This window comes from Scardinius erythrophthalmus, assembly GCF_964197995.2.
Source record: "Scardinius erythrophthalmus genome assembly, chromosome: 6".
In the NCBI taxonomy this organism is placed as follows: domain Eukaryota; kingdom Metazoa; phylum Chordata; class Actinopteri; order Cypriniformes; family Leuciscidae; genus Scardinius; species Scardinius erythrophthalmus.
Genome location: NC_138226.1, coordinates 10,932,632 through 10,945,836, shown reverse-complemented (window position 1 = coordinate 10,945,836; position 13,205 = coordinate 10,932,632). Strand labels below are relative to the sequence as shown.

At 38.7% G+C, this 13,205-nt stretch overlaps 1 protein-coding gene across 1 annotated transcript; it reads left to right on the top strand.

Moving 5' to 3' along the window:
- The first annotated feature begins 109 nt into the window (after positions 1-109).
- On the top strand, positions 110-12,799 carry heg1 (heart development protein with EGF-like domains 1). Its single transcript, XM_081368504.1, has 13 exons — positions 110-533; positions 2,607-4,115; positions 7,030-7,140; positions 7,552-7,674; positions 7,777-7,868; positions 8,061-8,116; positions 8,659-8,819; positions 9,033-9,164; positions 9,299-9,341; positions 9,793-9,830; positions 10,677-10,764; positions 10,882-11,059; positions 11,295-12,799. The coding sequence occupies exons 1-13, from the start codon at positions 260-262 to the stop codon at positions 11,436-11,438; spliced, it is 2,949 nt and encodes a 982-aa protein (XP_081224630.1). The 5' UTR covers positions 110-259; the 3' UTR covers positions 11,439-12,799.
- The last annotated feature ends 406 nt before the right edge of the window (positions 12,800-13,205 follow it).

Here is a 13,205-nt window from a genome sequence, read left to right as displayed (position 1 = left end):
ATGTCTGAACCGAATCGAGCACACATTTGTGAGTGCGTTCATCCAGGAATGGGGTGGAAACCGCTCTCGCCTGCCCGGGGGGAGGAGTCACCCACTGCTCCGGTTTCCCACTCTCGCTGTCTGAAATAAAACCCTTCTAAACCTTCATCTCCGACTTTAAAACCAACATAAGGAATTTACTAATGGGAAACTGTTAAACGGACTCACTTTCCGATGGTGACCCGGACCACTTTGGCGTTTTATTTATTAGGAATTCTTTATGATGGAAACGTGTGTGGCGAGAAGCGCTCACCGTGTGGTTTTCACGGTCTTTATGCTTGTCCTAAATACTGTGATTGCCGAAACTTTCTCTACAGACACGGACACCGATAACCCGTTGAGTACCGAGACTTATTTTACCCGAACAACTGGTTCAAAACAAACGTCTCCCTGGCCGGGGAGAGAGGCCACTGCTACAGCTGTGGATCTACCGAGTGGAACGGGGGAGATGACGGACATTCCCGCCAGTGTGTCCATCACTGGGACGCGAGCGGGTGAGACTTCCACGCGCCTGTGGATGCCCCAAAGTGTTGTCTAGGCAGCTCACTAGTTTCTGCAACATCCTCGGTTTACAGTCTGTGTAATGTATTGTGTTGAACAACTTTTGCAGTTATAAGAAAGATTATAAAGATACCACCTCCACTCAGATGTTGCTTATGTGATAAAGACTGAATTGTGTAAAACAGGAAAACCATTAAAATAAATTATATTTTATATTTATACAATAAATGATTGTCTCAATGCAATGCATTATTATTATTATTATTATTATTGAAGTTGCAATAGCCCATTAGTAAAAATAACGTTTTTTATGATGCAGCTGAAGCATCAGGTATGAAGTAAACTTACGGTAATAAGATTACTTGCACTCTGTTTCCTCTGTTTTTGGAAGAGAATCTCTTTTAATGAATGACCTCCTTGGCTCATGAACATCCTGGTTCATAAACTGTTCCACTTTCTTGAGCCAATGAATTCTATTCAGTCTGCAGTTGTTTTTTTGGGTGATTTAATTTAAAATATTTCTGTTCCATGTAATTATGGCATCACATGTGCTGTGCAATTAAGTGAATTTAAATAAATGCATTGAATTTACTCTGATATAATCCACTCCACAAACATTTTGTATTGAATGATGAGTAAATATATTTGACTAAATATACGATTGGTATTTAAAAAAGTTTTTGCTATCATAATGGATTTGCATTATAGCGGCCGTCGGCCACACAGCTTTCTACAATAGGTATCGGTTTCAGAATTGCTCAAAAAACCCATATGGATTTAACAGTACTTTCCAATGAGCTTTGAAGCCTCAAAAAATAAAGGGAAGTATAAAATAGTGAGTTGAGAGTATGTATTTTGTTTAGCAAGCCAAAAATATCCAGACTTACAACTGTGATTAAGCCCAATCTTTCTTATTTTGCATCAGTCTGCACTGGGTTTGACCAAAAATAACAACAACCTGTATTTCACTCCCTTTTTTGATCTCATGCTATATTGTTTAGGGCTGTGTTTTACCAAAAGCATTGTGAGCCTAAGTTGATGGTAGAGACCATTGGTGGCAATTGTTCTATGATCAACTTAGGCTCACGATGCTTTTGGGAAAGCAGATCATGTTAATCTACTTTATGTAAAACAGCTTGTTTTTAGGCCTGTCTCCATCCCCATCAGTTAGAGTTGACTGGACGTCCCTGAACATAATGCAAGTTGAAAGATATTATGTTGAAACATCTCTGTAATGCAAGGTGAAAGAGACATTTTCAGCATGTGAGTCAATTTTTTGAATTTGAAATGACCAAAAATCATGGCTTTCCACACTAGAATCAACTTTGAATCCATCTCTGTCTTCAACAGATCTAAATATTGTGGAAGTATTCATTTCACAATAGCTCATTTAGATTCAAATGGATTTCTATATACCAGAAGTATAATGATTTTATTTTGTAGCCATGTACGACAAAGCCATGATTCCATTTCCTACTAAGAAACAAAGCTACAAAAGTATGTCTTACTGTACTTTATTCAACTTATTTACATATTTTAAAAGATCAAATCTAAATGAAAGTGAAAATTTATATTAGAGTATCTAGATCTGATTTGTTGACCATAAAGGTAATGCTAGGTTAAAAAGGTCACCCTTTTTAAATATGTGTGCATTGAAAAGCATCCTCCTCCAGTCAGCGGTTCACCTGATTATAGTTTTGCCTGTGTATGAACTCAGTGCAGGCAGTGACAACGCTGTAATATGGACTTTGCTAGGTCAGCTGAAGGAAGGAAACAGTAGGTCCCAATGGGTCAGATCCCCTCCATTTTTAGGGCTCAATCTTTTGTTAGGTTAGACGAGCTTGGCTGCCAATTGTTCTCCACCCAAAATCATTACATCCGCAGTCACTTCTGAAAACATCTCACATAGTTCATAAAGTTTCCCAAGGCTCACACCACATGAAGCGCACCCTAGTGGCCATGCTTCTCAAATTTCCCAATCCTGAATTTCATTATTATTAAATGTTTTGATAGTTTTAAATACATAGTTTTCCATATTTCATTGTTTTTTATTTTTTCCAAACTAGGACATTCAGAAAAACCTTTACTCATCTCTACAAGTACAGCAGACTGGGTGACTAGGATGGTATCAGATGAGTCCACTAAACATCTGCGGTCTGACAAAGAGATTACCCATAATGCCACAGCCCAATGGGAGGGTTCATCAGAAGCATCGCACAGCATCACCAGCCACCAGCCAGTGACAGAGACAGAGACCCGAACAGTGCGAGACATTTCCGTGAGAGATGAGGACACCACCGACTCTTTCACTCGCACTGATATCACCTTCACTTCCACCACCAACCGAGTCGGAGAACGCACACTGCTTTCGGTGATCTCCAACAGCACCTCTGCGTACACGGAAGACTCCAGCTCCTCTGTTACTGGGAGCTTGGAGCAGAAGACATCAGGAGTCACCCAAGTAGATGTAGAAACAGTAGATGTATCTACGGTGTCTGATAAGACTGAGCCCACTTTTGAAGATCATAATGCCACCAATGCAACTCAAGGCCACTCTTTGGAGACCGAACGGCCAACGTTGTCCCAAGGCACTGAGTCACAGACAGGACAGCCTAGTGTCACAGGACAGACCTTTGAGCTGGTGTCTGATAATGACAATCCAAATTCAACAACCCCTCTCACAGTGATAAATAAAGATGAAGAGGAAACGGATGTCACATCGGTAAGCAGTGGGACGTCTTATACAGAAACCGGTGACTCTGTTTCATCTGTCCCACCCTTTACCTCTGGCGAGCACACCAATGCCACTAGCACATCCCAACAGAGCCGTGATTCCACAGTAACTTATTCAGTGGATACTGGTGCTTCCACTGAGTTTTCAACCAGATCTATCAGCTCCACTGGCCGTGGGGAATCCGAAGGGTCTCCAACCCATACAGTGGAGGAGACGACCATTCAGGACCTGACTACTACACCCCCAGTGCTTCACGATGTAGCCACCACAGCTGATGACTCGGATTTCAAGTTCCTTACTAGCCAACCGCCCTTCGTCTCCAAAACCGATGATCAGACAAACACGGAAGTCGTGCCAACATCTGCCACACCAGCGACTCAGAGGACACAGGTTACAGAGGAAGCCACTAACAAAGCATCTACCGTCTACAGTTCTACCAACTCATTCACTACCATGCCTCCTCCCGTCACCACCCGTCAGCTTCAATCAAGCACCACACAGCAAGCACAATCAGAACACACTACCATTGTTACCACTGATATCGTTCAGGTGCTCCGGACGACACCCTCCACAACCCAGCGCCCGCCCACCTCCAGTACTGGTGTACCACAGGCACCCAGCACATCTGATTCTGCTGACGTCACCACCTTGCATATAGAAACTAGCACGGCCACGCCAGGGAACACTACTGCTCATGGTGGACGTGCAACAACCCCTTACAGCAAAAGCACCCCGACCAGGACCACTGTGGCGGTAACCACCAGGAATCACACGGACAGAAGCACCACAGAGATGGGAACCACAACCATGCAGATGCCTTTTAGGTCAACAGCGTCAACAGGTATGTTCGACTTTTGGTATTTATACAGTGATGTGCAACATTCAAATCACCATTTTTGTTGGTAATATCAATGGTGTTTATTGCACCGATGCACAGATATTAGAACTCTGTCCCATTACTGATAAATGTTCGATATAAAATTTATATACGGTTTATTTATATATATAATAAAGTGTTATAACATGCATTTAATTGATGTAAAGTGTCAGCAAAGACATTTATAATGTTGCAAAAGATTTCTATCTCAAATAAATGTTGTTTTAAACTTATTATTCATTAAAGAATCATGAAAAAATGTTTCATGATTTTCACAAAAATTATTAAGCAGCACACCATTTTCAACATTGATAATAATGAGAAATGTTTCTTGAGCACCAAATCAGAATATTTGAATTATTTCTGAAGGATCATTTAATACTGAAGACTGGAGTTATGGCTAATAGAAAATAGTTATTTTAAATTGAAATAATATTTCATATTTATTACAATAATCATTTTGTTACTTTTTTTTTTTTTTTTTTTTTTTTAACTGCTTTTTCAGCCTTGGTGAACATAAGATTCTTCTTTTAAAAACATAAAAAAATCTAACCGGCCCCAAAACTTTGAACAGTCATGTGCATTTGTCTAAATAAATTAAAAAATAAACACTAAATGCTTCATTTGAATTTAGGCATCACATCATCACAATGTACTGTGTTGAGTAGTGACAGAGATTACATTTAACAGTTTTAATAAATTATTAGTGTTTTTAAAAGATTCAGCATCAAATTGAACGAAAAACAGGAATCTATAATACTGGCTGATATACATCCAAATATGCGTAATTTATCACATATTGTTTGTGTAATGGACATTAAAGAGCAACTTGCAGGTAAAAAAAAAATCTAAATGAATATATAACCGTGTATGAAAATACCATATGAAAAGATAATGCAGGATTTAAAATGTTTTAAAACGACATAATGACACCAATTTAGTAGATAAAGTGAGCGTTTCTTTGACTGCTCGTACAAGCCGCTTTTTTTTTCAACATCGCGTCATTTTACGTCACACGAGGGAGACGTGTGCTGTGCTCTGCCGCAGCTCAGTGCAGAGTAGGTTGGTATTCAGTAAGAGCGGTCGTGAGACAGTGTGTTTTCAGTAGTTTTTGTATTTCAATTTATCATCGTCATGGTAAATGTATGTGTTTGTGGAGCTTGCAAAAACTCCAGCCTGTCAGGACATCGAGTCCACCGGTTTCCTAACAGGAAAAAGGACGGTGCTATCTTTTGTGCCTGGGTGCGGGTTGTGCAGGTGAAGAGACGGGATTTCTCTTCCGCGTCGGCTTCGGAAAACGCGGTCGTGTGTAGCGTTCACTTCAGATCGGATGATTATCGTCCCGGCGATATGAAGGAGTTCAACATGGGATACCGAAGTAAGAACCGGGTGAGACTCAGAGCTAGTGCGGTTTCTTCAGTGTACGCATCTTCGGGTTCTCCCGCCGGATGTAGGCGCGAGCACAACATCAACTGGCAAACGCAATGTAAGCGGAACGAAACTGAGCTAACAGTTACTCGTTATTGTGTTTGTGTGGACCGTTTATCAGTTTGGACCAGTGCAGCGCGAGCCTGATCAAGCAACACTGTAGCCTAACTGCGAGGTAAATAAAGAGTTCGCCACTGAAGTAATAACATCGCTGCGAGATCTAGTGAGAAATATTCACATTTCTCCGTTATTAACGAATCAAACAGCGCTGACGTGAAAACCAGGAATAAACATTGTGCAATGAATGAACGAACTATCCAGTGTCCACAGATCAGCAACATTCACCATGGCTTTACTGTAGTAACACTAACTGCAACCATGGAAGTTTGGCATTTTCCACTAAGGCCCAGTATGCATCCACCTCCCTGTAACACTGACTTTCCTCAGCTGTAAACATTGCCTCGCATTTCCCACACAAGCACCTATGGAACAAAAAATGTATCATGAATAAATATCTCTCTGTCTCTCCATGAGAAACTGCTAAGTTATATCACGTAACGTTAGTCTGGGCGGATATTAATGAGCATGACAAACGCCTGATCAAAGCTTAGTTTCTGTTATTGTAAGTTCCAATATGTTCTGTCTAACATTAATCCTGGCCTGTCCCTGCTCTCTTGGCAGCCTAGCAGGCTCATAATTGTATGGCTGTGGTCCGTAAACAATTTCCTCAGTGTCCGAAATGTCATTGCAATCCATATTTCCCTGTTGTGTGAATCGACCGCTCTCCCTCGTGCTACGTCACGACTCTCGCCCGTCACGCCCATTTTCAGATGCGGAAGTAAAATTTTCTCACAAAAACGACTCCAGAAGCCACTGTAGCATATTTATAATTTTTTTTAAAGAAAATCTAGTTCCTACATTATTTTTCTATACATTGACTTGTTGGGTCTTCTAACCTGCAAGTTGCTCTTTAATGATACCTTATCATGTTGCTTATCAAGGATAGCTATGCTATAGATTTTTTCGAAATGATTAGATTTAAAGTTATAGTGCACCCAAAAATGAAAATTCTGTCTTCATTTGCTCATCCTCATGTCGTACCAATCCCGTATGACTTTCTGCTGTGGAAAAAAATAAATAAATAAAGGATATTTAAAAGAACATTAGAGACCAAAGACAAAAAACTGCAACATTTCTCAAATGATCTTCTTTCATGTTCCACAGGTTGAGTAAATGATGACATAATTTTCACTTTTGTGTGGATTATCCCTAAAATCTTCACTTAGCCGGCAAAAAAATTGACAAAGTCCCATTGAAAGAGAGAATTGGGTTGGCTCTTTTGACTCAGACTAGTAATTGTATATTAAGTGATATTATACAATATTTGTGACTTCACCTGCTCATTTGAATTACTTCAGAACAATTCTAACAATCTCTTTCTCCTCTGTAGGTCATGTGTGTGAGCCTAAAACCTGTGCAAATGGAGGCCACTGTGTTCGATCAGCCGAGGGAAGTTACTGTCAATGTCTCCCAGCGTGGACCGGACCCTTCTGCACTAAAGGTAAGAAACCCACTTTAATGGACACTAACAACTAAATTGGGCCATTGTTGTCAAGCTACAAGTCTTAATGGTGTAACTTAAGAGGGCAGTGACAAACAGGAACAGGAATTGACTTTGGGATCACTAATGCTGTAATATCAAATTAAAGGTTTTATTCATGCTTGAGTTGAACTAGGTTTAGGATAGATAGAGGTTTTCTGACAAACATATATATTAACACGGAATGTAATACAATGTTACATTATAAATTACATTATTTTAGTTTTCTATGTAGTCAATATTTCCAATTTCTTAATTTTTTTAAACAAGTTACCACATGCCACAATATGTATATTAATAATGTGATACGTTTCCATTAGAGTTGGTGACAAAAATGAACATGGATCGATTAGGCGTTGTGTTTTTCTGTAGATGTGGATGAGTGTGTGAATAGTCCGTGCCCCCAGGGTTCAGTGTGTATCAACACAAGTGGATCTTTCAGCTGTAAATGTGCCCCGGGCTTTGACCTGGAGGATGGCCGCAGTTGTACGCAAGGTAGGTGGTCAGTTGTCCACACTAAAATAATATCCAGAAAACATAAAGGCATTTCAGTGATAACTGAACCCTCACTTTATTTGCTTTGGCTTAACCCTGCAGTGAAGACATTTTTGGGCAACTTCACCGTCAACAACTCCATGCATCTCGGAAGTTCAGGTCTGCATGAGCTTCACAGAGAGATCCTACAACTGGTATGCAACAATATGCTGCATTTCACACCTGACCTCTCCCCCTTACAACCACACAGCCAATTCAATGCAGCTAATGTTATATAGCAACCATTATGGAAATAGAGAGGTAATTGGTTGAGCATGATACACTGATGTATTAAACATGGAGTTGAGGTTTATTTGATAAATTTGTGATTTTTTTTTTTTTTTCAGCTCAATGCCTCTCTCTCCACCTTCCATGGTTACAGACGCTCCACTTTGGATGAAATGTGAGTTCCTACTAATCTTCCAGAGACCCAGCAGGAAAATTAGGCCATACGCTGCACACAAATCAATTTAATTGGTCATACTGTACTATGTAACTACTAATGTGTCAATCCAGTGTCGATATCTTTTTTCTGTACCATTTATACAGCGGTAGATATATATGTGCTGCAATCAGTAGGCATTACCGCTTTATTAAATACATTACTACATTACTGTTCAAATGTATTTTTTTTATGTTGTTGAAAGGTCTTATGCTCACCCAGTGGTTCATTTATTCAAACAAAAATACAGTAAAATAGTAATTATAATTTAACTGGTTTCGATTATAATATACTTTAAAATAAAAATTGTTCCTTTGTAACATTACAAATGTCTTTACTGTCATGTTTGAGCAATTTAATGCTGAAAATAATAATAATAATTTCAGTATTTCAGTAATTCATATTCCTATCATATATAAATTCATAATTTCATTTCTGACTTGAATTCAGGGTGTGATTTTTCTTTGTTCTCACACGTATGTGAATACATTTTCCCTGTGCAGAGATGGAGAAGGTGTGCAGATCTCAGTGGTGAGCATGTTTTCGCTCTCCTCCAATGTGACCAGCGCGGATGTCAACAACAGCATCCAGATGTCCCTGAGCAACTGCAGCCGGACGTACTCACACTGTACCATTAAGCTTCAGCACCAGCTCTCATATCACGGTACCATTCAGCATCATACTCTTATCTCAAATCCATTCCCTCTGTTCTTATCCTCCACTCTACTCCACCACTTCAGAGATATGATAATCACGCAATACACACGGATAACACAGTCTTGAGAGGGCTTTTTCATTTGGCCTCTACAATAATATTTTGGAAAGCTCTTTGTGGCACTGTTTATCTCTTTGTTCTGAAGCACTTCTTTCTGTTTAGTGGGGAGCCTGTGCTTGGCTCAGAAGACGTGTGATTTGCAGTACTCTGTGTGCACAGACACTAGCGGGATCCCATACTGTCAGTGCCACCCCGGGTACTTTAAAAAGGACCCAGGGGACATGACCTGCAGAGGTACAACATACTCTTGTCCCTTTTCAGTTCTTTGAATAATTAAACTGTGGGATTTTGTGTAGTGCCACTGTTCAAATGAATGTCAAGTTTCTTATTTTACATATCTTTAAAAAGTGACTTTTTTTTTTTTTTAGACTGTGGAGATGGACTCAAGCTTGTTAATGGCAGCTGTGTTGAGTAAGTATGTGGTTTATTTACACGTTAAGCAAATATCACTGTAAACAATCAGTCAAAAGTTTGGACATACTAATTTGTTCTATATTATGGAAGTATGGGAATTATGTTAAAATTAGCTTCTTCACTATAGCCACTCTTTGGTTAGATTGCAGCTCTGAACTCCCTGGGCATTCTCTAAACTTCATGAGGTGCCACCTGAGAAGCTTTTTAAACAGTTTTGAAGGAGTTCCCATTTATTCTTGGCATGCTTGTTACCTGTTGGCTGCTTTTCCTTCACTATCCGGTCCAACTCATCCATTTCCAATTTCAGATCAAAAGCTTTTTAAGATCATGGGAAACAAATTCAGCCAATAGAGTCCAAACTTTTCACTGGTAGTCTGTTCGTATTTGTTTTGTACATATGTATTTTTTTTTTTGTTGCAAAAAATAAACTTATTTTTAACTTCTTCAGGTGCATGTTTGGATTTGGAGGTTTCAACTGCAATAATTGTAAGATTTTATTTTATTTATATTATTTTTATATTTATAAATGCTTTAAGAGTAAAAGATGTAAAAATAACTTAAAAGGTTAGTGAAAATTATCCCATAATTTACTCATCCTCAAGCCATCCTTGGTGTATATGACTTCCTTTTTTCAGCAAAACATAATCAGAGTTATATTAAAAACATATATCCTGGCTCTTCCAAGCTTTATAATGAGTGAATGGTACCATTTTTTTGAAGCCCAAAAAAACATTTCTCTTTAAAAACTCTTGTTTTAGACTTCTAATTTGTGACCGGTATTTAGTTTTTTTCTATCCTCTGCTCTCCCGCGTTTGTCAAGACGTCATGCGTGAGATCAGAGGTCATTCTTCGGCCGGAACTCGACTCACGTATGGCCATTACCAAAAGCCAGTTATTATAGTTTATAAAGTTATAATAAATAGGGATATTTTTCTTTCAAAAACACATCGCTTCGCTTCAGAAGGCCTTTATTAACCCCCTGAAGCTGTATGGATTTCTTTTATGATGGATGAATGTACTTTTTTGGGCTTTAAACAAATAAAATGGTACCATTCATTCCCATTATAAAGCTTGGAAGAGCAAGGATATTTTTTAATATAACTCCGATTGTGTTTGGCTGAAAGAAGAATGTCATATACACCTAGGATGGCTTGAGGGAGAGTAATTATAGGATTATTTTTATTTTTGGGTGAACTAACCCTTTAAGTGCGGTGTGATATATAAAGCTTGTAAAATATATCATTCCGTTAAAATTGTATTTCAGACTTGTGTGTTTCAGTGCCAATAAATATACGTTTTTTTATGTCGCTAAAATAATCTTGTGTTTAATAGTCTATAAGCTGATAGCCGTGGTGGTCTCTCCTGCTGGAGGAGCTCTTCTATTGATTGTCGTCATTGCTCTTATAGTCACCTGCTGCAAGTAAGATCATAATAAAAAATGGCAACTTCCTCCTTAAGTTACACACAAATAGCTTTATTTATATATTTTAAATGACAATAAAGTCTAAAAGGTATTTTTTTTACAATGCATCCTCAGAAAAGACAAAAATGACATCAACAAAATCATCTTCAAAAGTGGAGACCTTCAGATGTCGCCCTACGCAGAGTTTCCAAAGGGTAATCGTGTGTCAATGGAGTGGGGCAGAGAGACTATTGAGATGCAGGAGAACGGCAGTACCAAAAATCTCCTGCAAATGACAGACATTTATTACTCGGTATGTGTTCATATGCACTTTTATGTTTGACCTCCAGAGATTTCATTGATCATTTATACAGTATTGTAAAACCAGAGCTGAGCCACGGCACTGCGAGTTTGAGTCCGTCTCATGATGTTTGGTTAAAAATAAATAAAACCAGGAAAGAAAAAACACTTCAGATGACCATGCACATCCTGAATTGGTGGATTTTCCACATGATTAACTAATTTATGACTGATATTATCTCTTTTAGCCTGCACTGAGGAATGCCGACCTGGAGCGTAATGGTCTGTATCCGTTCTCCGGCCTCCCCGGTTCAAGGCATTCCTGTATCTACCCAGCTCAGTGGAACCCTTCCTTCATAAGCGATGATTCACGGCGAAGGGACTACTTCTGACGGCCTTAGCCAGCAGGCGTTTCATTCTTAATGCTGCATATAAGCTCTCTTGCCGTGGTTGGACCTGTCACAGATTCTGGAGCTGGATACTGACCACTAAAGGCCTTTGAATGTGAAAATGAGCTGGCAGGAAAAGACCATTATCTGTGAGACTGGAAGAAAGCCGCAGAGCCCTGTCAGGTCAATTTAGCATTTGAACAGTGCCACAATAAGATTTTAGTTTCTGGTGTGGAGTTGATGAGCTGATGTTGTCAGCTCGCCACAGAGTGTTAATTCTTAAGTGGATTCAGTGAATTTAAACTAGACAAATGAAGAATAACACATAAGATACCTGAAGTACAGTAGAACTTTTATATCATAAAAGTTTGCACTATGAACTTGTCACACAGATATTATCTCAAATGGAAAAAGCCATAAATGTATCATATTTATACTTGGAATAATGTATCCAACTGGTTTGTACTGTGTTAAGTTTTGGTGAGTGATGGGGTATCTTGGAAGTCTGTTTGAGTATGTTCATCGAAAGTTAATGGGATAGTTCACCCCAAAATGAAAAATTCTGTCACCATTTTCTCACCCAAAACACACTAAAGGAGTTATTTGTAACATAATGTCCAAACTGCTTTTGACTAAAAAATGATTTCAGATTCAGAAGACTTTGAATATAGTGCATGACTTATTGACAGACTTTATCATGATTTATGGTGCTTTTTTGGAGCTTGACAGCCCCTGGTCCACATTCATTTAAGATTGTATGGAATAGAGCTGTGAGAACACATTAGAAAGGTTTGGAACAACATGAGGGTGAGTTTATGATGACGTTATTACATCTTTTGGGTAAACAATCTCTTTAATGCTTTGTAGTGGTTTAGTTTTATAGAAACATTGTGAGATTTACGCTGGAGAACTAAACCTGTGCACATGCTGGTAGGATTTTGAAACAATATTACTGGATGCAGCATTTGTGTGAAATGTAGCAAATATTGCCACAAGGTATTACCGTTTGTTTGACCTACAGTAATAATCATAAAATGCCGTGCTGCCTTGTTTGTTTTCTAATTTATTTTATTTAAGTTTTCTGATTCAGATAAAGATACTGTAGTATTATCTGAGGACCTCCCATGTGTTTGTATGGATGCTTAGTGATGCATGAGAGGATGGACTTCACCTGGTGCCAGGTGTCCATTTTATTTGAACTAATGTGTGTTCTTGTGAGATGTGCTTTATTTGTAATCTTTAATATCAGAGACTGCTTTCCTAACTCATTAGTATTTTCCCCTCTGTGGATGGTCAAATTAATCTGGCGTTGTAGTCAGAATTGTATTGTAATATAAAGGAGAAATAAAGTTTGATTTCTTGTGCTTGTTTTACCTGTTCAACTCTTTAATATTAAAGAATAGTTCACCCAAAAGTGATATTTGACCCTTAACTAAGCCTGACCTTAAAAACGGACCGATCCTACCTTAGGAACTGTGGTCATTTGCGTTTTCTTAGATAACTTTTTGCCCTTTTATAATGTAAGAAGAAGGATTTTTATATTTGGATAATTGTTTTAAGATTGTAAATTGTTCTCTTTTTTCCCTTCTGTAGAAATTCCAAAATGAACTGCAAATATATAGGCTACTACAAACGACCAAACCGCCATTTGCCATTTTAATTGCGGCCTTCCATAAAACGTAATCGTTCTCTCATGACTCGCCTCTCGTGACCTAACGTCTTTGACGTTTGAGAGCAGCAACGTACAAGACTTGGAATAAACTGCACTAA

Bases quoted from the DNA above. Each gene is read 5' to 3' on its own strand.
- heg1 (XM_081368504.1), top strand. From the start codon at position 260: ATGATGGAAACGTGTGTGGCGAGAAGCGCTCACCGTGTGGTTTTCACG. The intron at 4,116-7,029 runs GTATGTTCGACT...TCTCCTCTGTAG, and splicing joins TAGGTCAACAGCGTCAACAG to GTCATGTGTGTGAGCCTAAA. The intron at 9,831-10,676 runs GTAAGATTTTAT...TGTGTTTAATAG, and splicing joins AGGTTTCAACTGCAATAATT to TCTATAAGCTGATAGCCGTG.